Source organism: Manis pentadactyla, chromosome 18 (genome assembly GCF_030020395.1).
Source record: "Manis pentadactyla isolate mManPen7 chromosome 18, mManPen7.hap1, whole genome shotgun sequence".
Lineage (NCBI taxonomy): Eukaryota > Metazoa > Chordata > Mammalia > Pholidota > Manidae > Manis > Manis pentadactyla.
Window position 1 is genome coordinate 25,075,138 of NC_080036.1, and position 23,860 is coordinate 25,098,997.

The following is a 23,860-nucleotide window of genomic DNA, read 5'->3' on the forward strand; positions in this document are numbered from 1 at the left end:
TCTTCCTATCTTTTCCAAACAATTCCCCTGATGGCTTGTCCTTTCTTGTGCGTCTAGATTACAAAAGCCCAGTGAAAAGGTGCAGCTACAGCCCCAAAATGGTCTGGCAATTGCTGAACACTGGAGAGTGGAGGGGGGAGATAAATAGCACAGAGCAAAGCAAGTTCTCTTTACCAGGCAGAGGAAGAGGAAAGCTGGATATATATACACATACACATACATTATATACGTGTGTGTGTGTGTGTGTATGTGTGTATATATATATGCTCATATTTTCAATCTCATCACATAACATTTATTGGGTGTGGGTTTTATCTCTCTAACCAGATTGCAGACTCCTTGAAAGCATGTTCTTATCTTCTGCTTTCTTCTATTACCCCACAGCAAATGTTGGGCTGAGGTGGCATGGGAAGATGGCACGTGTGCTGGGCTGTGATGATTTTTAATATTGGGCTGAGTGATTAAAAGACATAATGTATCTGCAAGTGCTCTGTAAATTGTAACACTCTATATTCATGTCATGGTTAAGAGTGTTACTATCATCACCATCGCCATCACCCTCCAGGACAGCTCTTATGCTCTCTGTGCAAACATAGGCCCTCATCTAGATAGATGCTCTGTCTAGACCATTAGAATTTAAGCTCATCCAAATAAACAAATTCCTTCCAAAAATACATTTAGGCAACAATCCTTTGCTTTGAAATTCAGGATTATAAATATTATCAAATGGGAATATTATTATGTTATTCATGTTTCTAAATGTTATATTTATTCTGGTTATACAAACAAGTTTATTGAAGAGAATTTAACAATAAAATGAGAATATCAAATAAAAGAAACCATTGTTGACATTTTATTATATTTCTTCCCAGCCTTTTATATATGTGTGTGTATGTGTGTTCATACATATGTATATACACACATTCACAAGTGTATGCAATATAGATGCATGTCTAGATATGTTTGTGCATAGTTAAGTAGAGATTTTATGTCTTGCTCAATGAATAGTCTATCATAATATGAGTAGTTTCCCATATTATTAAATACACTTGAAAATATTTTATTGGTGACAATATTCCATTCAAATATAAGTAATAACATGTTTAACTGTTTCTTTCCTTTTTGGATCTTTAAGTTTATACCTATTTCCTAATGTGGATAAAATTCCAATAAATATTTGGTAATAGGCTATCATCTACAACTTTAGTATTTTGGATTTTTTTTTGGAGTCTTAAAAGTTGAATTACTGGGTCAACAGTATAACCTTTGAGAGTATTTTTATAAAAAACGTTCTTCTGGAAAGAATTTGCCAGTTTACATTCCTCCAGGAGTCTAGGACATTGTCTCTCCCTTCCCACACCCAACTCCATCAAATAATATTCTAAAATTTCTGCTGATTTGATAGGAGTATACTTGCATTTTGTTTTAACTGTCCTTCTTAAATTACCAAGGCTGATTCTTTTTCTATATTCTTTTTCCTCTTGAATGGCTCAAGAGGAAATGGTATTTACTTTTCCTGAATGTTTTTTATTTGTGATTTTTGCTTACTTTATTTTAGATAGGTCTCAGTGGTTTCCTTCTTAATTGATGAAGTCCCCCTAATAGCTTGTTTTAAACTTTTGGCTATCATTATTGCAATCATTTTTAAGTTGTTGTTTGTCTTCATGATTTTGTATATAATACATTTTTGGCATCTCAATAAATTAATTCTTTTTGTAGACCTACTACACCATATTCAACTATTTTTCCAGAATGATTAATCATCATCACAAATTTCTTATGCACATAAAAATATACAAAATATGTAATACAAAGAATGTGCATAATATATATGTATTGTTTAAAGAGCATTGATAAAGTGATCATTCTAGTTTCCACCACTTAATTTACGAAAAGGAACCAGACCCTGTGAGCCCTGCCTAATCACACTACCCTCCCCCATTACCCAAGGTAACCATTCTCCTGACTCTTGTAATAATCGTTTTCTTCCTCTCCTTCATAAGTTTGCAAATATGTGTGTTTTCCCAATCAATACATTATTTAGCTTTCCTCGTATTTGAACTTAGTATAATTGTAACCGCAGTTTTTTTTTCTGTCACTTACTTCTTTCATTCAAGCAATATGTAATTTTAAATGGCCCATGTTGGTGCTTGTCACTACCATTATTTTTCTCTGCAGTATAGTGAATATGCCACAGAGTATCTCTTTATTATACTCTTAATGGATATTTGGTTTTTTTCCAGTGTTGTTGTTTTTGGAAATGGCAAACAATATTGCTTTGAACATTCTTGTACATGACATGTCTCCTGGTGCAAATTTGCAAGAAGGTCTCTAGGGAATATAGTGAGGAGTCAGATTCTTGAGTTCCAGGGTATGAATAGGCTCGGTTTTACTGGATAAACACCAAAGTGTTTCCTGAAGGAGTTATTCTCGCTTTCTTTCCCTCCAGCAGAAGTTTCCTACTTTGTTCCTGGGATTTCTGACTTCTTAATGGTGGATATGAAATATGATTTCAATGTGATTTTAATGATCATTTTGCTAATTGCTAAATGAGGTAAAGCATATTCCACATGTTGAGGAGTTATTCGTGGTTTCTTTTCTGAGAAATGTTCAAATTCTTTGCTCGTTTTTCTGGTTTTAATACTTTCTTTAATTGAATCACAGGTGCACTTCCTCTATTTTTATTCTAATTTTGTGCCATTATAAGTGTTCCAAATATATTCTATTTATGTCTTGACTTTTCACTCTCTTTATGATATATTTTGATTGAACTAAAGTTCTTAAATTTACAGCAACGGGTTTGTCAATCTTTGCCGTTATGATCTGTTCTTTTATTACCTTCCTTTTAAAAATCTTTCATTAACTTCTGAAAGGAAAAACTCGTTTTCCTCCATACACTGAATACTTCACTTCTGACGCCAGACTTATGGTTTGGTTTCTTTTCCCACACCGACCGATTCTCTGACACCGAGAGTCCTATGATTCAATTCAATTCAACTCTGATACTATCTACCTGGAGTTTGCCTCAGATTCCCTAGGTGAAGGGCTCAGTTCTGGCAGTGCCCGTCACTTCAGATGCCAGTCAGAGCTCTAGTCCTTCTGACCGACTGGCTATAAATCGGGGGTTCCCATAACTCCTCCCTTGGGTCTGATAAATTGCTATGACGGCTAACAGCACTCAGGGAAATAATTATGTTTACTGGTTTATTATATAATAAAGCACACAATGAAAGAAACAAATGAACAGCTAAGGCAAGGCCAGGAAAGGTCCTGTTCCCATGGGGCTGGGTCTTGCCATCCTCCTGGTGTGGAGGTGTGTTTACCCACTAACTAACCCAAAGACATAACCAACATTCAAGTTTGTCTTTAAAACTATTATGGTGATTGTTTTTAAAAAATTTGCTTAGTGTGATGAAATATTATATTAACATATTACTAAAATTCACCTACCTTTGTAATCCTAATACAAATCCTGTTTAGCCATAGTGAATTGTACTTCATATAATACTGAATTTTATTTGCTAATATTTTATTTAGGATTTTGCCCTCTACATGAGCAATTCAATTTTCTTGTCTTTGCTCAGTTGCTACCATCTTTTTCTGTGCCCTAGCAGGATGAATTTACCTTCTATATTACAACTGGAAAAACTCGTGCTGTTCTTAAAAAATAAATGTGTTTACGTGCTTATGTACCAAGTGGATAAAGAGGATGTGTGGGTTTTGAGGTTGGTTTGATTCAGGGATCATTTGACATCAATGACTTGAATTCTTCTCACATTTTCCTTCTGCCTCTTGGGGCGACACACTCTTCAGGCTGGGGACAAACTGGCAATAGCAATTTCAGGCATCATATTTTTACAGTACATTGTTCAGAAGGGGAGAGAGGGCTGCCTTCTCTTAGCTCTCGTAAGATGGACGTTATCCTCTTTTGAGAAGACCATAGAAAACCTCCTCTATGTTTCATTGTCTTGCATTGAGTCATTTGTACTTTCTGATCACGCAAATGCCATGAACTGATGGACCCATCACCACGTCTAATTACGACAATGAAGGAGTGCTTGTCTTGCCCAACCCTGGAAATATTATTGGTTCCACTTCCCAGGGCTACCGCCAGTGGGAGAGAGAGAGAGAGTGCTGGAGGGACAGCTTCATATTAGCTACACAGAAGTACTTTAATACTTGAAATCTGGAATAATTATAAAACCATTTAGGCTTCTGGTATATTTTGGAGAAATTTTTCCTGTTTTTCTGTGTATTTGATCTATTTAGGTTTCCTGTATCTTGAGGCCATATTGTAATTTATATCAATTCTAAGGGTATCACTCATTTTGTCCTGATTTTAAAATATGTTAGCCAATATTTTATATGGCTGGTGTTCTCATGTTTTCAATCTCTGATGTTCCCCTATATCTATTACCAATCTTTAATTTTATTTTTGAAATAAAAATAAATATTAGTAATAGTATTGAGAGCTCAATTTGGGGTAGGTGCTGTGAAAGGAGTCTTACATATATTAATTTTTTTTCTAATTGGTCTCTTTTTCTTATTTAGTCATATAAATTTGTTACAATTTTGGGTCTTTGTCTTTTTTAAGAACTAACTCTTAGATTTACTATGTCTGCTCGTTCCTATGTTTTTCAGTAATGAATTGTTGCATTTTATTATTTCCTCCTGCTTTCCTTGAGGCTGCTTTTTATATTCTGTTTCTAAATTCTTGATAATTAAAATTTTTTTTCATTATTTAATAACAAAGTATTAAGGAACTGAATTTACATATGTTTATATTTATTATGTGGATTTATAACCTCATTTAAGATAGTTTCTAAATAGTTACTATTTTATTATGCATTTACTCATTGACTCAATAATCTCTTAGAATAGCAGCTTTCAATTGCTATGGTTAGGGCTTTGTAAAGATATATTTGGAACTTTTACTTTCCTTGATTGTTGAAAATAATGTTGATTTATAGAATGCCTAACTTGGGGCATTATAGCAGATTTGTGTCCCAATAAGCACATTTTTAAAAACCATTCCTTTAAGGTTTTAAAAGAAAGGACAATTTTGAGTTTGTGTTATCTAAAATCAAATATATGTCTATTCACACACTTGTTAATTATGTTAATTTGAACATCACTATCCATATAATTTTTTACTACTTCATTCATTATACAGTTCATTTAGGGAATTAAAACAGCTCAATTATATTTCTTTCAATTTCCTAATTTTATTTTGACAAATAATTGCTTAATTAAATAATTGATTTTCTAAGTAATATGTGAGCACACACTTATATAATTAGCACCTGAGTCAAAAAATGAATACTGGGGGCACAGCTTTATGTACACTTCCAGCCACCAATGCCTACAGGGAACTGCTAACCTTAATTCTAACAGCAGAGATAAGTCTTGTCTGTTTTTTTTGATTTCTCATGTCTGGTATCTTTCACTCAGCACTGTATTTGTGAGATTCGTTCATATTTTTTGCATGGAATGTTCTTTAAAACTATTGGCTTGACTGCTTAAAAAAAAAAACAGTATCACAAGGCACCAGAAAAGGAGACAAACAACAAACTGAAGGATTATTTTAGATTAAAGGACAATAAGAAGGTATGGCAACTGAATGTATGACTAAACTGGAGAAATTTTACTACAAACTGCATGTTAGTTTTATCAATATTAAACTTTTTTTGAGTGTGTAGTGGTCTTGTGATTATATAGAAGAATGTCTCCTTGTACTTAGGAGATGATATGATCATGTATTTAATTTTATAGGGTCTGCAAGTTACTTTAAAATAGTTCAGTAAAATTAATATACATATGTGTGTGTGTGTAGAAAGATGGTAAGGAAATGTGGAAAAATGTTAAACATTGGCAAAGGATATATTGGTGTCCGTTGTAGTATTCTTTCAACTTTTTTGGAAGTTGAATTTTTCGACACTAAAAATTTGGGACAAATAAGCATGCATTGTGATTTAATCCTGACTTTAAAATTCGAGACACAATTGTGATTCTATTTAGCATATGAGGGTATTGATCAGGGGACTGTGGTAAATTGGCTCCAGACAGTGTGGCTGTGATGGCACCGGGGCCCAGGTGCTCTGATTATCTCCTGTGCTCTTTCCAGGAAAACTGCAAGGACAATGTTGACTGACAGTTCAGAAAGGTAAAAGTTACAGGACATACTGGAATTTTATAGTAAGTAGGTAGGGACTGTAGCGATCAGCTAATCAGACACGCTAATCTTAGAAATGATGTCAAGAGGGGTGAACTATTGGGTCCACGTTCACACAGTGAATAAGAGTTGTTAGTGCCTACATCACACTCTTGGTTTTCTGATTTTTAGGTCAATACTGTTTTCACTGCACCACCAAAAATCTGAAAGTTTTTGCAGGAAGAATTTTGGGCCATGAAATATTAGGACAATGTTAAAAACAAACCCCAAATTCCTCCACTCACTTTTCAGGCCCTTGTTCCACTTCTGACCACATGTCAGTCAGGCATTGTTTGTTGCTTGAGTCAGGAACATTTTGTATGCCTCTGAATGTGTAATATCCTTGTTCTCTTTCCTCGGCCAGGTTGGAAGTGTATCTTGGCATGTAGCAGACTTTCTAGATGTTTATTTCCCGGTCTTACATCAACAGTTTGCTGAATCATTTACTTTTTCGCTTTGACAGAGTTTCAATGCTGTCAGTAGAATATGCATCAGGGCAGAAGGGACTTATCATGGTGTCAAGCATTATGGGTAATTCTGTGTAAATAGTTCTGCTGAGAGTCATGCTTATTTGCCTGGCGGTAGTAAAACCTCCAGTTGGAAGGCTTCCTTATGTCTGCTTGTGTTAATTTCAGTTTAGTGGCTATTAGCAGGCTTTTTGGAAATAGGTATGTTGGACCCTTGACAGTCCTCTTGAACTTGAGAGTCCTACCCAGTCGCGTTTACTCTCTTCTCATAGAAAAGGTTTGGTTTTCAATTTCTTTGTTTCCATTATCCAAACCTGTCTGTTTACTTTTCCGTGGCCCCAGCCTTCCCTGAGAAGAAAGAGAGGTTTCTGCTATTCCCTTTTCCACACTGAGCTTGGGTTAGTGTTTCATTACTGTTTTTTAAGCTCATAAAAGACTTTCCAAAATAGTATACTCTGTTCCACTCAAGAGAGATGCCCCCTATAGAACGCTCTGTGATGTCGTAGGAAAAGCTCTGGGCAGGGAATCCGGGGCTCACCATCTCAACCAGCCACTGCCGTGACCTTGATCCTATCATTTTTCATCACTAAATGAGGAATGCTGAGAAAATGGAAAGATCCTGCCTCAATGTGTGCTTGGTGGGTGGTGAGAAATTGGATGTTACTTGTTTGTTCTTCACATAAAATATAAATACATTCTAAAAGACAAATTTTAAAAATCAACCCTTAATTATACAGGAGTAGTTGGAATTTCTGTTATTTCCTTTGAAAACACAAAGCACCATAACAATACCTTATACAGGGATGACTTCATGCATTTGAGCACATAAATTTGTTGCCTTCTCTTATATGATGTTTTTCAGCTCAGATCACCAAAAGTAGCATTTTTAAAAGATGAAAAAACTTAAGTTCAAGTTAATTGATCTATCTGATATTAAAAGTCTAGTATTTGATTGAGCTAAAGTAAAACTGAGTTAGAAATCTTAGTTTCAATGTCATTTTTTACTAGATAATATGTATGTCACAACAAAATGATACATTAAAGATAATTTGTAAAGTAGAGAATATTTAAATCATGAAAATAATTGCAAAAATTATCCCCCACGTTTCCTATTTGTTAACTCCTTAAATGTATGTTGATCACTTTCTATATTGCCAACGATTGCTTTAAGGGCCAAGACTACAACAATAAATAAATTTGACAAAAACCCTTATTCTCATGCAGCTAGACATTATAATTTGTACAATTTTGAATATATAATGTATATTAGGTATATATACATGAATATGTGTAATGCATGCATGAATCATATAGATCATAAGAAGATGATAAATATTATTAAAATAATTGAGGGGAAAAAGTGTTTATAATTACCTGGAGTGGAGTCAGGGGGTAAGAGGTATCACTGAGAAGATGACATTTGAGTGATGATTTGAAGATGTGATGTAGTAAACTATGCAGATATATGATGGAAGAACATTCCAGAAAGAAGAGTCAGTGCAATTGTGGGAGCATGTCTGGCATTTATGAGGAACATGAAGGTAACCAGTATGGCCAGAACATTCTAGATAATGAGTAGACTAGTAAGAAATAGTCAAGGTGTTGGTCAAGAGCTAGACCACATCCTTCTTTCAGCTGTAATAAGGACTTGGGACTTTTTCCTGAGAAAAATGAGCAGATTTGAGATGGATTGGATGTAGTAGGTGAGGGAAAGGATAGGATCGTGGGAGACTACTAGGGTTTTGGCCTGAATCATTGTGATGGAGTTGCCATCAGTTGAGATGGGAAAACTGGGGGCTTAGGAGGTTGGGAGCAGGTGGGGGCAATGTAAACAATTCAGTTTTATAAATGTTTAGCTTGAGACCTCTATTAGATATTTTAATAGCAATGTCAGCTAGGTAGTTAGGTCATGAGGCAGGAGCTCAGAGGAGAGGTCTGCACTGGAGATATAAATTTGACTTCATCCTGGGCAATCTGGTGTTCAGAGTTTGAAGCAGAGGAACCCGCAGAAGAGAGTAAAGAATGAAACAGGGAAAAAAAACAAGAGATGAACAAGAGTGTAGTGTCCTGGAAGCCCAGTGGAGAGTATTTTAATGAAGTGGGAATGATTCTGTATGTCAAGTAAGGTAGAGTGGATGAGGAGTAATAGGTCAGCCATCGGATTTTGTAAAGTGCAGGCTATTTATGACTTTGGCATGAGAAGTTTTGGTAGAGTAATGGGTCTGAGAGAATAAAATAGGAATTGTAGTTTTGTTGCAAAGGGGAGCGGAAAATTGGGACCATGATTGGGGGCCTTTTATTGTGTTAAGGTGACATCAAGAGAGTTTGTTTATTGAGATGCATAATGATATCATTTTGTATGCTGACAAGAATCATCTAGTAAAGAGGAAAAACTGATGATATAAAGAGAGAGGCAAGAATCGCTGGATGCCTGCCCTTCATTTGGGACAAGAAGAGGGAATCCAGGGCATCTGTGGAGGGAAGACGTTGGACAGAGTCGTGGGTAGTTGACACGTAGTTACATAAGGACAGCAGCATGTATGAAAATAGATTCTGGAAGATGAGTAGAAAGGATCTGAGTCTGGGGAAGATCTTTGATTGCTTGAATTTTGTCAGTGAAGTTGGTAGAAAGCTAATCAACTGAGATTGAGGATGGGGGAAGAGTTGCTGAAGGTTTCAGGGGAAAAGGAAAGATGATACATGGCCCAATAAGAGTTTGAAAGAATAAATGGTCAAGAAAAACATACTTTCATCTCTTGGCAGCATTAAGGGCCCCTCAGAAATTCTTGGTTATGAATTTAAAGTGATGCCTTCTGAAGCATGACGTACTTTTCCCTTCCTACACTCAGTTATTTGAAAAGTGTGAAATGAGAGCTGAAAACATAAGCAAATAAATCTGATTATTATGGCTGATCATAGAATTTAGACTAGGTAAGGAAAGATGGGTATATTTAGAATTGGCCTTTTGTTGTATTTCCTTCTGTCATTTTTAGACACAGGACACATTGGTTTTAAAAAAATAATAACAGCTTTTCTGGATTGTGTTTTTTCATTTAACATTCTTTCACAGGCCTTTTAACATACCTTGGTTTTCCAATAGGCTAGCATATAGGTACTTATTTAAACTTTGGGGGCATTTCATTTTCTGAAAAAGACCACTAGTTTTACTCAAATAGTCTCCCATCCTTTAATAATAATAGAATTTCTTTCCCATTTTTAGCTTGGCTACACAGCCACTAAAATAAAGTCTGTTTGCCAGTTTCAGTTAAGTATTTAGTTATCTTACTGGCCCAAGTATGACCATGTGATCATCTTGGGCCAATAAGATGAAAGCACATGACATGTCAGTCATCTGGGACTGTAATTTTGACAATGGAAGCTATATAATCTATGTTATCAAGAACCTGAGTCTTGACATATAGGAACAATAACTTCGACCAAAATAACTATGAAAGAGAATTAACTTCTTTTATAAGACAATGTCATTGTGGGATTTGGGGAAACTCACAGATGAACTGCAAGTATCCCAGAAGTACAGAAGTTCAACATACCCTTGTTTCCTAGGTCAAACATACTATTTCTTGTTTCTCTTTAGTCCACATTAGATTATCTGAGAATAAGAGCAAAAAAAGAAGAAGCATTATTTTTTAAAGGGCAAAGAAAAAAATTAAAACCTGTATTTAAAAACTATAAGACAGCATGCTGTGAAGTTCAGATCTGTGGCCCTCTGATAACTGACTTCAAATCACAGCCTGGCAGGTGTAGAGCAAAAGCAAACTATCTAGATTCTTCTTTCCCAAATTCCTTCACCTGTCACACCTATGGATTCTGAATATATACGTGTTGTATAATGTTCTGTAGTCTACAGCTAGTCTTAACCATACTGCTGTCTGTTGAGGACAAATCCCAAATAAGTCTGATTTGGGGATTTCATTGACTTCACAGTTCATTGGCAGAGCAGTGATTGTTGAAAAAACCCTGTAGTTGGTGAATTCCCAAGCACCCTTTGGTTCACATCCTCAGATTGGCTTACTTCTGAGAAGGAAATTCTGATATTACTCACTCAAGTGTCGAGATGCTTTTTCCCATTGTTTCCTAGGTCCCTCCAACATACAACTCTATTAAGTACTTCTCAAATTTTAAGGAACACAAAATCATCTAGATAAAAATACATTTCATCAGAACACAGCCTCAGAGGTCCTGATGTGGTAGATTTGGTGGTGAAGCCCAGGATTGTTCTTTTTTAACCAGTGTCATCCCATGCCTCTGATGTGGGCACGGCATGGATCACATTTTGAAAACCTGCATAGAGACCTTCGTGGGTCGTGACAGTCTCCAATGCAATTGCACTCCAATTGCTTAAAATAGTTCCATTGTGTGAGATTAACAAATGGGTAATGTTAAGGATCTTTCTGCATTCTTCCCCCAGTAGGATAAAATAGAAACTTCTGCCAAAACAGTAACCCGGACACCTATGTTTAAACCCAAGTGCACTTCCAATTTAAATGTTATTTTGGGATCAAAAGATTGGCAGAAAAAATTGAGGCAAACCAGTTCTCCACATCTCTTTCAAAATAAGCAACCCTGGGGGTAACTTAATAGCTGTGACATACCCCTATTAGTGAAAAAAGGGGACAAAATCAATGCCCATTTCTGTAGTTTCTTACAGGAAAGCATAGGAAACCTGTCGCTTAATTTCTTTATTGTTGTTCTTAGAGATTTAAGGATAAGAACCAAATCTCAAAAAAGAAACAACCCAAAAAGCTGTTTTTCTGGCTCCTGGAGGTTTTTATCCATCTTGGATTAGAACTTCTAGAAAGACATTATCCCAGAATCAATATCCACACACTGAGATGTGGTTTAAATGCCTCTTTATTTTACAGCCAGGTAAATTCTCACCTCAGGATGTAGATGAGAGCGTCTGTTGAGGTAAGACTTACCTAAACCTAGTGCTCCACTGACTACCCCTTTGCTTTCCTTTCTGAAAAATGCCCCAATTTTAATTTCCAGGACCCCATTCTGAGACTCATTTTGATGGGGTTAAAATAAGTGTAATTATTGTGTTTGGAGTCTTCTCTTTGAGTTTTATGAATAACTTCGTTAAATCTCCCTAACATGTGCACACTCACATTAGTTTGTGTAAAGCAGTGATCTGGAGAAGAGGACCTTCTGTCCACCCCTCCCTCTCACCCCTCCAAGGATGTTCAGCCATTAACTGGAGACACTTCGGGTTGTCCTGACTAGGCGGGGGTATTACCGGCTCGTAGTGTAGTGAGCAGAGGCCAGAGATGTCACCAAATATCCTGTAAGACACAGGACAGTTCCCACAACAAAGAATTTTCCAGGAGCAAAGAATAGTGCTGAAGTAGAGAGCCTTTGGTATAGAGCCTTACAGAGCGTTTATCCAGGAGCATGTATATTCCCTTTATCTTCATGAAAAACTAGTTCAGTCATCAACCTAAGGGGATATTTCCGAGTGGCCTTTTTGCATTGTCCTCCCATAAACACCTGAATTGCAAACCACAATGAGTTAAATCAGCACGAATTTCCCAGGAGGTCATGATTTTTTAATAAGGAATTGGCAGCTCTAGCTTGGCAGGCTCCCTCCACATCTATTTGGTGACCTCCTTAAATTAGGGTCCATATACTCTTCTCTTTAGGGTCTGTCCATGTCCCCTTTCCCTGCTTCCCCGAGCATAGGGTGCAGACTTCTTCCCAGTCCTGCAATACCACAAAGCCCCTTCTCTCTGCATCATTCTCAAGGCCTGGCAGGACGTTTTTGTGTTCAGGCAAATAAACATTCTACCAATAATCCAATAAAACCTTTATAGACATCGGGTATAAACCACAGTGAAGAGCAGTGCACGATCTATAACAGCTTGCTTCTTTTTTTATAAACCCCTCACTGGAGCCCTGAAAGCAACACAAATCAAAGCTAATAAAAGCACCAAAGTTTGCCCTTATTGTTCCTGATGGGTTGATTCACCCTACCGAGCCACTCCCCTAGTGCCTGCAGGCTGTCTCATCTCCCAGATGGAAGAGATACAGAACGTGTCCAGGACGAGGGAGGAGGAACTCATTTCAACCTCATCTTTAATCACGGTGTCTTTTCCCTTTGGTTCCCAATAGCTGCACGCAAACGAGGGCCATCACCTTGGGCCATGACTCCCAACATCTCCTGCTCCCATGGATGGCACATGAAACAAAACTAAATTCTGGAGCTCATTTGTTTTTGTCATTTGTGTTTCTCAACTCTTATTTTATGAGGCAGCTGCAATCAGTCTGTGCTGTAAAGGAAAATGAATTAGAACTGACAAATGTTATTTGATGAAGAGCTTGCCCCAGAGCAGAGGTAAAAGGAAACCACAGTTAGAATGTTAGTCCTTTCCTAGGGAAAACCTTCTTAGGTGTAATGACTACAGGGGTTTGCTGGTGATCTAAACACCAACATTTTATTCTTAGCCACAATCCAGATGTCTCTAGGGGCCGAGCAGATGACATAAATGGGTGTGAAGGAGGGGAGGGGGGAACAGGTTGGAGAGGGGCCTTTCATCATCTAGGTACATGGCTCGCTTCCCATCTCTGCCTCTCTACCAACAGATCTACCAAATTGTTGGCAAATGTTTTCAGATCTCATTGTTCAAAGGAATTTGGTAAATACTTTAATGTAAAAGTTCCAGTATTTATAACATGGGGGAGGAATTTCATTTAGAACAAAAAGTCCGTGGCTCAAAAAACAAACTAAAACACATCTGTGGGCTGGATCCATCTGTGGATTGCCAGGCTGGCCCTGTTCTTGACCATGGTTTTATATATAATGTATCTTTCTTGAAAAAAGAAATACGATGTTCATTAGTTCCAGTACCCTGATCAAGGATTTATAGGACCCATCGTAGTGTTTTTTTTAACTTCCACGGTAGGGCCCACCTGTGTTCCTAAAAACCCGTGTTCCAGCAGGTGGTGGGTGTCAGGGTAACTAGTTGGCTGGCATCCCCTTTCATGTCAAGCCCCTCTAGGTATCACTGAAGCTCTCCTCTGGAGAGGGCCCTGGCCACTGACCTCCCAGTCCCCTTCACAGTAAGGCTTTCTTGATGGCTTGGCCCTGCCAAGTCAGCCAGTCACAGAGAAACAAAGATCACACGCGGCCTTCCCTTGACTAAAGATGCCAGTAACCATCAAAATCAGACAGGAGCTTCAGATAGCCACAGGCACTCAGGGATTACCACTGGAATCTCTCTCGATCTAGTTTTGCTCTGCTGGAAGGTCACATCTTCTCAACAGCTCCTATTTTTCAGAGCAGCATTGCAGAAAAAGTTAACCAAGATTCACACTCATAGCCTGTCAGGAAAGGTAAGCGGGGAGGGTGGACAGGGTGGGGAGAGAAGGGTTTAGCAGATCAACTGGCACAATCTCTCAGGATGCATCCTGTGGGACACATTTGGGGCTGATCCCTTTCTCTGGAATTGCATTGTTCCCTGGAAAGGTTATTCACAAGGAGGGACAGGTGTTCAGAAAATGCACATTTCTCTTTGAATTGTGCACACCTATTAGCTACTTGCCCTCAGAACGGCTGGAACACAACCAAGGACACAGTCAGAAGACAGAAACTGGATTAGCCAATTGACCCTGAGTTCTGCTTGCCTACCCATATGTGCAATGATGTCTTTACTAGCAACTATTTGGTGGAAAATACATAAACACATAAATAAAGAATGTTTAAGTTTTTCCGAACTAAGACTGGGAAGTAGGTAATATTTTCCCTTTATTTTTCTTTCCTGACCCTCCTCTTCTTCCCCAAAAACCTGTTAAGCATCTTCTATTATTACCTGCTACACACAGTCCTGGACACATCTAACTTCTAGAAGGGGGATCCCTTACCCTCAAGTCCACATGTGTTGTCAGGAAGCACACACACCATTTGGAAAATTACAGACAGCACTTGTGTGTTACTGGGTGGTCAATAAATGTCATTCCTGCAGCTGTGACTGTATTGTTCCTTGGGAATGGGGAAGCTGTTGTTACCTTGTAATGGTCAGGAAATGCTTCAGGAGGGTATGCAATTTGGATAGTGGGGTAGGCAGGTGGGGCTGGGGTTCGTGTGAACATGAGGAGGAATATCTGACTGTGGGTTACCTTTAAATGATAATGATGACAGAGCAGAAAGACCAGCGGACAATTCAGATACAGCTGACCCTTGAACAATGCAGGGGTTAGGGGCACTGACCCCCAGCACAGCTCAAAATCCACGTGTAACTTTTGCCTCCCCAAATCTTAACTTCTAATAGCCTACTGTTGACCAGAAGCCATCACCAATGACATAAGCAGCCAGTGAATGTATATTAGCTACTGTATTCTTACAATAAAATAAGCTAGAGAAAAAAAAGCAATGTTTTTGAAAATTGTTGCAAGTCTCCAAAAAATTATCCAGTATAGTTATTGGAAAAAAAATCCATGTATAAGTGGACCTGCACAGTTCAAACTCATGTTGTTGAAAGGTCAGCTGCATCGGGCCACCTCTCCATGCAAGGTTTCAAATACAAGTCAACTGAGAGTGGTTTTTATGGCTCAGACTTTTGGCCTCTTCTCTCCCTTCCTTGGCCAAATCCTGTTCTTCTTTGCTCTTGCTTTTACCTACTGTCCCAGCTCTCTCTCTTACACCAACCACTCTGCTTCCCTGACCCTTATTTCTTTTGAATATCACCTCGTTGCTCTCGTACCAACTGTCGCTGCTTCTGAGACCCTCACCCTCCTCATTTATTAATTGACCTCTTTTGCAGATATGGTCAGTTATCCATCTGAGCCCTTCCACTAAGCCCTGTGAAGGATTTTCTCTGGTGCCTCAGAAATATGTCAACAAGGGGAAGCTGAGCCAGGACACAGCCACCTGCCCAAGCTCCAAAGGCCAAGTGCCCCTCTGGCCAACTAGTTTTCCTGGTCCCAGTAAGTAGTGGTGTCCTTGTGTTTCTGACACAAGCATTCCTCACCTCATGAGAGTTTCTGATTAGTAATCCAAGAGAGTGTCCTCTGATGGCATTTGTGGGAAACCAGACTGTCAATTCACTTATACCCAGACTCAGGGCAGAACACTGTGCGTGTGTAAAGCTATTGAGATGCAGAAAATACTGTGTGTGTGTGTGTATATGTGCATACTGACTGGAGGTGATGGTTTGAGTGGAAAACCATTACCCCATGGGTTAGAAGAGTGACTGACAGTAAGGTATAAAAATGCTAGAGAGAGGCTTGGTTTTATTGCTAAATGGAGGTCCCTTCTTCAAACTCCTGGTTTAAAGTTTACTTCAGAAATGCCGTGTCCTATATGGGTAATCACAACGCCGTCTGGTAAGTCATGATGTGGACTTGTTCTGCCTGAACTTAAGGTGGTGGCCTGGCCTCACCTCATAGGAAATGACACGTCTTTCTTAAGTCTCCTACTTGTGGGATTGATGAAATGGGCCAGTGGTGGTGTGGACATCATTTAAAGGGAAATAGGGAGTCAGGGCCTCTGGTGGGTTAGCAGCTATGATGTCCTGGGGGCAAGCACCCTGGGCACAGGGTCAGGGGACCTGCCTGTTGAGAATTCAGAGATAATCTTAGTTTAAACGTTTCAACTACATTTTTAGGATTGTTCATAATTAAACTATATATATATATATATCGATGTATATCTGTATCCATCTATCCTTCAATCTAGTTTATAAATGCATAGAGTATATATGTCTATAGTATATTTATATACCCAATGAGACAACATGATCAGCACAATGACCCAGCTTAGAGTTTATGCGTTCTTGTCACATCCTGCACTTTTTGCTCATAGCACTTCCAAAACTGTAATAAAGCACCTGTTAATACAACTCCTCTGTACTAAGCACAATAAGGTGAAGGGGTTGAATCCTCAGCCTAAGAACAATGTAACACTGTCCGGCACTTAGAAGGAATTTACCACGCATTTTTCTGTGAATGGCAGCAAATCTTAATGTTTGTTACATCTGAGTATTAACGAACCCTATTAGGAGATTTGTGACTAATGGACAGGGACAACCCTGTTGGTCTCTTCTGATCCTGGATGAAATAATACGATACAATAATATCCCAGTTGCTTATATCGCTTATTATTGTTAACTTATTTGGGATTTTTTTGTAGCTGACTTACAAAATCAGATAATGAGTCTCATTTGAAGGCTTTACTTCTTGGGGGTCTCGTGGATTTTGGTTCCAGCCGGTGTTCCTCACCTGTAGACTTACTTTTACCTTGAAACATAGGTCTTGACCTCACCGAGGACTATGTGACCCCATGCTCTAATCCCACGTGGGGATGTGCATACAGAACCTCCACAGCTGGAGTTTGTAGGCTGATGGGGTTTTCTGCTGTTTGCCCCATTACCTCCACTACTCATCTAATAATCATTTGGCCATGTATCTGGGATTTGAGTTTTTTACATGTGTTTAGGAAATTAGGAGAGCATTTTCCATGTGGGCAGGGCGAGGTGAATTATAGAATGCTAGAACTGGAAGGAGCATTAGCCAGCTCTCACAGCCAATTGCTTCTTATAGACACAGCAACTGAAGTCTAGGAAGATAATAGAAATGCCCAAAATCACACAGGAAGTTTTTGATGGGGCCAGAATTATAATCCGGGTCCTTTTATTGCTAGTGTAACAAGATTTTGATTGATGCCCTAGTTTTAAAATTACAGCTAGTAGATTGCAATAAGAGGCATGAAACATTCCACACTCATAAACAAAGCCCCACGAGCAGATGCCTTCCCAGGGCCTACAAAGAGGAGTCAGCTCTGAGCCTGCTATGCCTTGAACCTCACCTCTGCTCCCAAACACAGGAAGGAAGACTGGGCAGGCACTGGTGGGGAGGAGTCATCAGCGGCTTTCTGCAAGGCCCAGCTCATGATAAGAGCGCCCCCAGCATCCTCTGTCCTCAGAAGCTAAGGTACCTAAGAGCTCCAACGTAGTTGGTGTAGAGACTGGAGATGGCTGCAGGGAGGGAAAACCAGCCTTTCTCTTCAAGCTGAATGGAAGCTTGCTGTCATATAGAACCTGTAGGTCCAACCTCCACTGAGGGAGCTGGGGGCCCAGAGCTGGAGAGCTGGTGGAGAAATCATGCCAGCCCCTTCCTCCTCCTTTGAAACTTCCTCCAAAGAGAAGGCAGGCTTCGCTTGCTTCTGTCTTGACAGCTAATTCTTACTCTGTTAGGTAGGAATTTCATCCTGAGGCCCTGCAGTTAACACTACAACTGTTTCACTGCCTATTTCACAGCATTTCCATCTTTTTTGCAGCATCTAACTGGGTAGGGGATACAGATTTTCCATAGGAAAGATCCCAAGCCAGAGCCTAAACCAACAATGAGTGTCTCTCTCCTGTGGGATTGGACGCTACACACTCTGCCATCATGCGCACTACCATTGTGGTGAAGGCCTAAAGCAAAAAATAAATAATGAATGATCCCTAACAGGAGCACATCCTACAGTGTTTATATCAATGAAGAATCTGGTATACCTAATTTGACCATAAAAGTTCCATGTGTTGTTGTTACACTACATGGCTTCAGAGCTGGACAGTTTTGGGTTCAAATGCCCGGCCTGCTGCTTACCACCTGTGTGATCCTTGGCTAGATGTCATTGCTCTATGCTCTAGTCTCCTCACCATAAAATGGAGATAGTAACACCATTCTTTACAGGGATGGAATGAAAATTAGAGATAATGCCTAGTCGGCTCCTAGCAAAATGCCTGATAGAGGATGTTCAGTGATGTTCAGTGCGGCCACGATTTATTCAACAAACACAGATCAATGCCTAATCACTCCCCAAGTCTGAGTAAAGAGCCAGGCATGGACACACGTACAGGGCAGAACCCCTCTCCTCAAGAAGGACACAGTTTATCTGAGTAGAGAAAGAAAATAAATGGCCCTACCTAAGGAACTGAGTTTGGAAACTGAAGAAATTATTTATAAGGCTTCCCTTTTGGGAGTGATCAAAATAGTCTACGTTATCATTGTGTGCATGCTTTGAAATGTAACATTTACACATATATTTGTCTACATAATTATCATCTTTTCAAAACAGGAACTCAATCCTTTATTATATGAGATAGAGTAAAAGGAATAGTAAAATGGGCTACATCTCCAAACACCACTGTGGACTGTGGGTTGTGCATAATGGTTTATTCAATGGCTACAGAAACAGATGAGTGATTGTTAATTCAATTTTCCTGAATATCAGTTAGATCTCACTTCCATTGATTAGAGGTGTAGTTAGGTGGGGGTAGTTCTCTGGACAAAGGCTACAGGTATGTTCCCTGTGGCCTGGAGACGTGTGGCTCGTGCCAAGTGGGAGTCAACAAAGGGCCATCTGAAGCTTCACCTAGTTGAGCCGTCTCAAGTGGTGAAGAAACACCAGCCATGATTTCGGAGAGAGAATTCTGTCCAGGGCCAATGCAGCAGGGTCTCAAGCAACTGCCTGGAATCCAGGTCTAACTGTCCGTGTCAAGGAATCGAGAAGTGAGAAGACCCCTGGGTAGGAGATTCCAAAGGACAGCAACTGCACACCTGCTCCCAGAAGGTCTTCCCATCAGGGGGTGGCCACACCCACCAAGTGAGACTGGATCTTTCCCTTTATGACCTCTCAAACTGGAGGCCCCAGAATTAGCAATATAATGGGTTAGAAGGAAGTAACACCTCATATGTTCCTCTCCAAATCCCAGTTTCATTCAAGTTTCCTATTCACTACTAACCTCAAGGAGGAGAAGGCTTGCCTCTGAATGAAGACTAAAATATCTATTTACATACTTGACAGGACATTTCTAATTTGAACTTGTATCACATAAGATCTTGAAGTCATGAAATCTGCTATGAATTCACTCTAGAGCAAGAGGAAGATTATGTTCAATGAACAAATCTGGAAGAAATGTGTTTGGGATGTAATCCCAAGCATCATGCAGTTTCAATGAATGGGTAATGGTAAGATTCCTTTTTGTATCAGCAGGGCATAATAGGGTTGGCCATTTGTCCTACACAGAAGGCAAAGGGGGATGTTTTTAAAGAAAGAAAGAAGCCAAGATTTTTTAATTATGAAAATTCCCTACCTCATTTATTCCCAATCTCTCTTCCCCTCTCAAGAAAGAAAGAAAGCCTGAAGATTTCCAGATTCCTGATATTTTCTCACCTAGAATTTACCTGTTCTGGGTCTCATTCCTTCCAACCCCAGCCCTCCACACAATGGCCAGGTGGCAGTAATATAATAGTAAGTGATATAAGACCTGGTGTTGAATGGATATCATTGTAAAGAGTTTTTATTAAGAGGCATCTCAGTAATTGTCAGAGTGACAGAGGAGATGGTTTGAAGCAGGGGCACTTTTGATTTTCTTAAAATAAGATGCCTCCCAAACCCAGGAATCTGGCAGTAAACGTGCTGTGAGGTAGACCAGCAGGTAGATCCGTGCATCCACATCAGCACACCCAGGGATTTCAGCAGTGCTCGCGCTCCCATCTTCCACAACCTTGAACTTGTAAGTCTCTCTCACTGACAGTACTTCCAGACACCAGCCTGAACACTCCCCCCTTCTGTGTGAATGAGACAGCTAAAGGAAGCTGGAGGCAAGAAGGAAGAAGACAGGCCTGACTGGAAGGAGATCCATTAAAAAAATGAAACATATCTCCCTGCTTGAAATGAGCAAAGTCTGCTAATACTCTGCGGCTTGCTGGAGTTCCCAGCTGTACCCTCCCGAGCACTTGGGTATCAAGGCTGCGCGGGCCTGTGGTAGGACTGTTTGCTCTACAGCCTGACAGGGCTCAGCTCTGTTACTGTTTTCATTACTATTATTATTACTTCTCTTCTCGTGGATTCGAAGGCCTCTCTACACAGACGCAAACCCTGGGGAATCACAAAACCACGGCGTACCGTTTGCAGTCACCGCTCGGCAGCTCTTGGATTGATGTGGATTTAGCACATTCCCTTTATCTGGGAAGCAGAACCAGAGATGCTTAGACTTCTATGCCCAGGAAAAAAGAGGATTCCCTGCAAAACATGTCAGCTCTCCACTCCAGGCAGCGAGAGTGGGATGGAAGGGGAGGCTGTCCTCTTCAATTTCATCTGAAAACATCTCCTGCCCGCAGCTGGGCTGAGACGCACATTCAAGGCCACCGTGTCCGTGGCTTGCACTTGACGCTCTGGACAATGGATTCTGTCAATGCTTCGCCCACAGCAAAAATAACTTTCTTAAATAGATTTATGAAAAAAACCAACGAATCTTTCATTCTCACTGTGTGCATGTTTTAAAATGCAACATTTACACATATCAACTTGTCAAAACCTATTTGCGATTTGGTAGGTGTCCTTTGCTGAAAAGCAGCAACGTCTTGGAAGGATTAAACTGTAATCGCTTTCTTCTTCTTCTTCAGGTTAATTGTATTAATAATCTAATGCTGTCAAAAAAATTTTCTTACTGATGTTTTAGTTCAAACATTTTAAAATTAAACATTGTTTCTTAATTGACTTATTGACTTGATGTAAGAGTTTTATGCAGCCATCTCCTTACTTTTAAGCCTTGAATGATGACTTTTCTCTGCATTTGGTCAGGCCTTATTTGCTGAGTGGAATATAAAGTTGTTATATTGCTTTTGGCCAGATATTATGTTTTAGATCATGACATCAACTCTTTGGCACACATAAATCTGCAGGTCCTAATGGGTGTTAGCCCCTCTTCCTATTTATATTTTTCTCCCTACAGAATTTAGATGTCTAAAAGGGGCCAGGCAGGCTTATAATGTTAGAGCTGTTTTGTTAGCACACCTTTAAAACCCTGTGCAGGGTGAGTGAAGTGGCTCAGCAAAACTTGTCTGTAGGTGCACGAGTTTCAAAATCTAGTTAAAGCCTGGAGAGTTATTCATCTTCTGAACATCCCAAATGTTTCCCATTGGAATGTATATCCTTTCTTTCCTAATAGACTGTAAAATCCTTGAGGAGGGACATCTATCCCTTTTGATAATCCTCTAAATGCCCACCCTGACCTCTAAAATTACCCCCTGCCATATATTGTGCTACAGCCAAAGAGATGAAGGTGGTCTTTGGGAGGTCGCAGGCACAGAAGTCACCTTGAGAATTGGGACCACGCTCCTTTCTCCCCAACTCTGAGCATGTGGTCATGTCCATTGAGCTAAATATCTATCCATTATGTGAATGAGTGAATAGTGGACTCTCATAATTATTTCCTAGTGATGATAATGTGGACCGAATCCAGTTACCAACCTTCAGAAAACCCAGTTAATTCTTTGCAAAGCCAAGAGCACCTCCTTAAAGATTCCTACACACAAATTTGCACCCAATTTGAGAGGAATTATCAACTGTCCACGGATCCTATTGGTTAGTGAAACCCAGTTAGAAACCTCTGGGCTGGAATAAGAAAATGGTTCCAAATAACCTGTGGTCTAGGTTTCTGGGAGATGGTGATAGGAATATCAGTGGTGCTAAGGTCTCATTTGGTGACAAGCCACCCAGCATGGCCAGTGCAGGTGTGTGTGGTGGCCACACTCTTGGGAAAGTTGGGTGCTGCAACTTCATATTGATGTTATTCTACCTTTTGAAGATAGTCTGGTTTATGTCCCATTCCCCCTACCTGACAAAGAATCTGAGGGCACCTGCATAGGCTGGTGTGGAGCCTGGAGGCCTGGGGAAGGGTTGGGATTGCTCTTCCACTGGTGTGCACCAGTATGGCCATGCCCGTGGTTAGCTATCAACATACTTCTATGCCTGTGCATTAGCAGCCACTGCTCATGCCCACCAACTGAAGCCACCCCCAACCCCTTCACACTGTCCTGTTCTCCCCCACTCCTCTTTCATGATCTCCCAGGATCTTATCAAAATGAAGAAACTAAAGGGTTAAAACCTGGCAAAGCAGAACTCTGCTCTTTGCTAGGACCAGCATCTGCTCTAAGAGGTCGTTGTCTTTTTCAGATGACTTTCTTAAAGTGTTGTATGTAACCCACGAGAGAGGCAGGGGCACCTTCCCTCCTTTCCACCCCATCTGTGGCACTGAAGGAAAGTTCAAAATTGAATCTGAGAGAACCCAGAGGGACGGAGAGCTGGAGAGACTGCTTGTCATCATGCAAGACAGCCTGGGGCAGGTCTCAGAAGCCAGTGGCAGGTCTAAGGGAATCAGAGGACCAGGGACAGTGCTTGCAAGGGACAGCAACTGGACATACTGAGAGAGGGTGACAAACTATGACTCATAGACTGGAGCTGTGCATGTTTCTGGTGCCATACTGGGTGAGCCTTCTGGTTTCTTGGTGAGAAAGGAATGGGGAATTTGCAAAGCTAGGACTTATGGGGTCATATAATTTGCAAGAAAGGATGACCTCCATGTGTCCAAAAGCTTTTACTAAACATGTGGTATTTAAGTACTATACTTGCGTATTGACATGGACACTTGACTAGTGTCGGGGCACATTTTTTGTAAGCCAGGTTCTCCTGGTACATAGTACATCACTTGGCATAAGGTGTTCCCAGTTTATGCATCTAACAGAAACAGAGTCAAGCTTGCTACGATTCCTCTCCATGTTTGGACAGTGGACTCTCAGAATTATTTCCTAGTGATGGTAATGTGGACTGAGTCCAGCTACCAACCTTCAGAAAACCCAGCTAATTCTTCACAAAGCCAAGAGCACCTCCTCAACGATTCCCACACACAAATCTGCACGCAATTTGAGGGGAATTATCAACTGTCCATGGATCCTATTGGTTAGTGAAACCCAGTTAGAAACTTCTAGGCTATCTAAGATAGGGTCTCTGATTCCTATTTACTGTCAAAGGTGTGGTCCAGAAAGACATGGAAAGGCAATCACAGAGGACCTCGCTGTCTGCTGTGTCATTCATGACCAAAACACAAATTCACCAATAAAAGCCCCAGGGAAGGTCCAGCATAGAAATAAAGGACACATTTGTAATCCAGCCCACACCCTCAGCCCTGCTGTTCCAGTGAATATAGGCCTTTTTGCAGTTACTAAGGAAACAGCTGTCAGTAATGGATTAGGAAGTCTGGGCCGAGGGGACGGACACAGGGGCTCCCTACGGAGGAGCCCATCAGATGGAGGCTGGCAGGGACACCAACACACGTAGTGGCTGATTCGGTCCTCAGTGTGAACGCATTAGAGTCCATTTGCTGGGGGCCAGTTAGCA

The 23,860-nt window shown here is 40.1% G+C and overlaps 1 protein-coding gene across 17 annotated transcripts in view; it reads left to right on the forward strand.

The window, feature by feature from the left end:
* AGBL1 (AGBL carboxypeptidase 1) overlaps nucleotides 1-23,860 on the forward strand; it is an 834,111-nt gene that overhangs the window by 421,337 nt on the left and 388,914 nt on the right. For 6 of the 17 annotated variants that reach the window (XR_008994687.1, XM_057494799.1, XM_057494800.1 and 3 more), the window contains exon 22: nucleotides 15,456-15,618. The exons of the other annotated variants lie outside the window; for them this stretch is intronic. Coding sequence is in view for 5 of the 6 variants with exons in the window: in XM_057494799.1 (XP_057350782.1) it covers nucleotides 15,456-15,618 (163 nt within the window). In the remaining variant the exon portion in view is untranslated. The remainder of the gene's footprint in view (nucleotides 1-15,455; nucleotides 15,619-23,860) is intronic. 17 annotated transcript variants of the gene reach the window in all.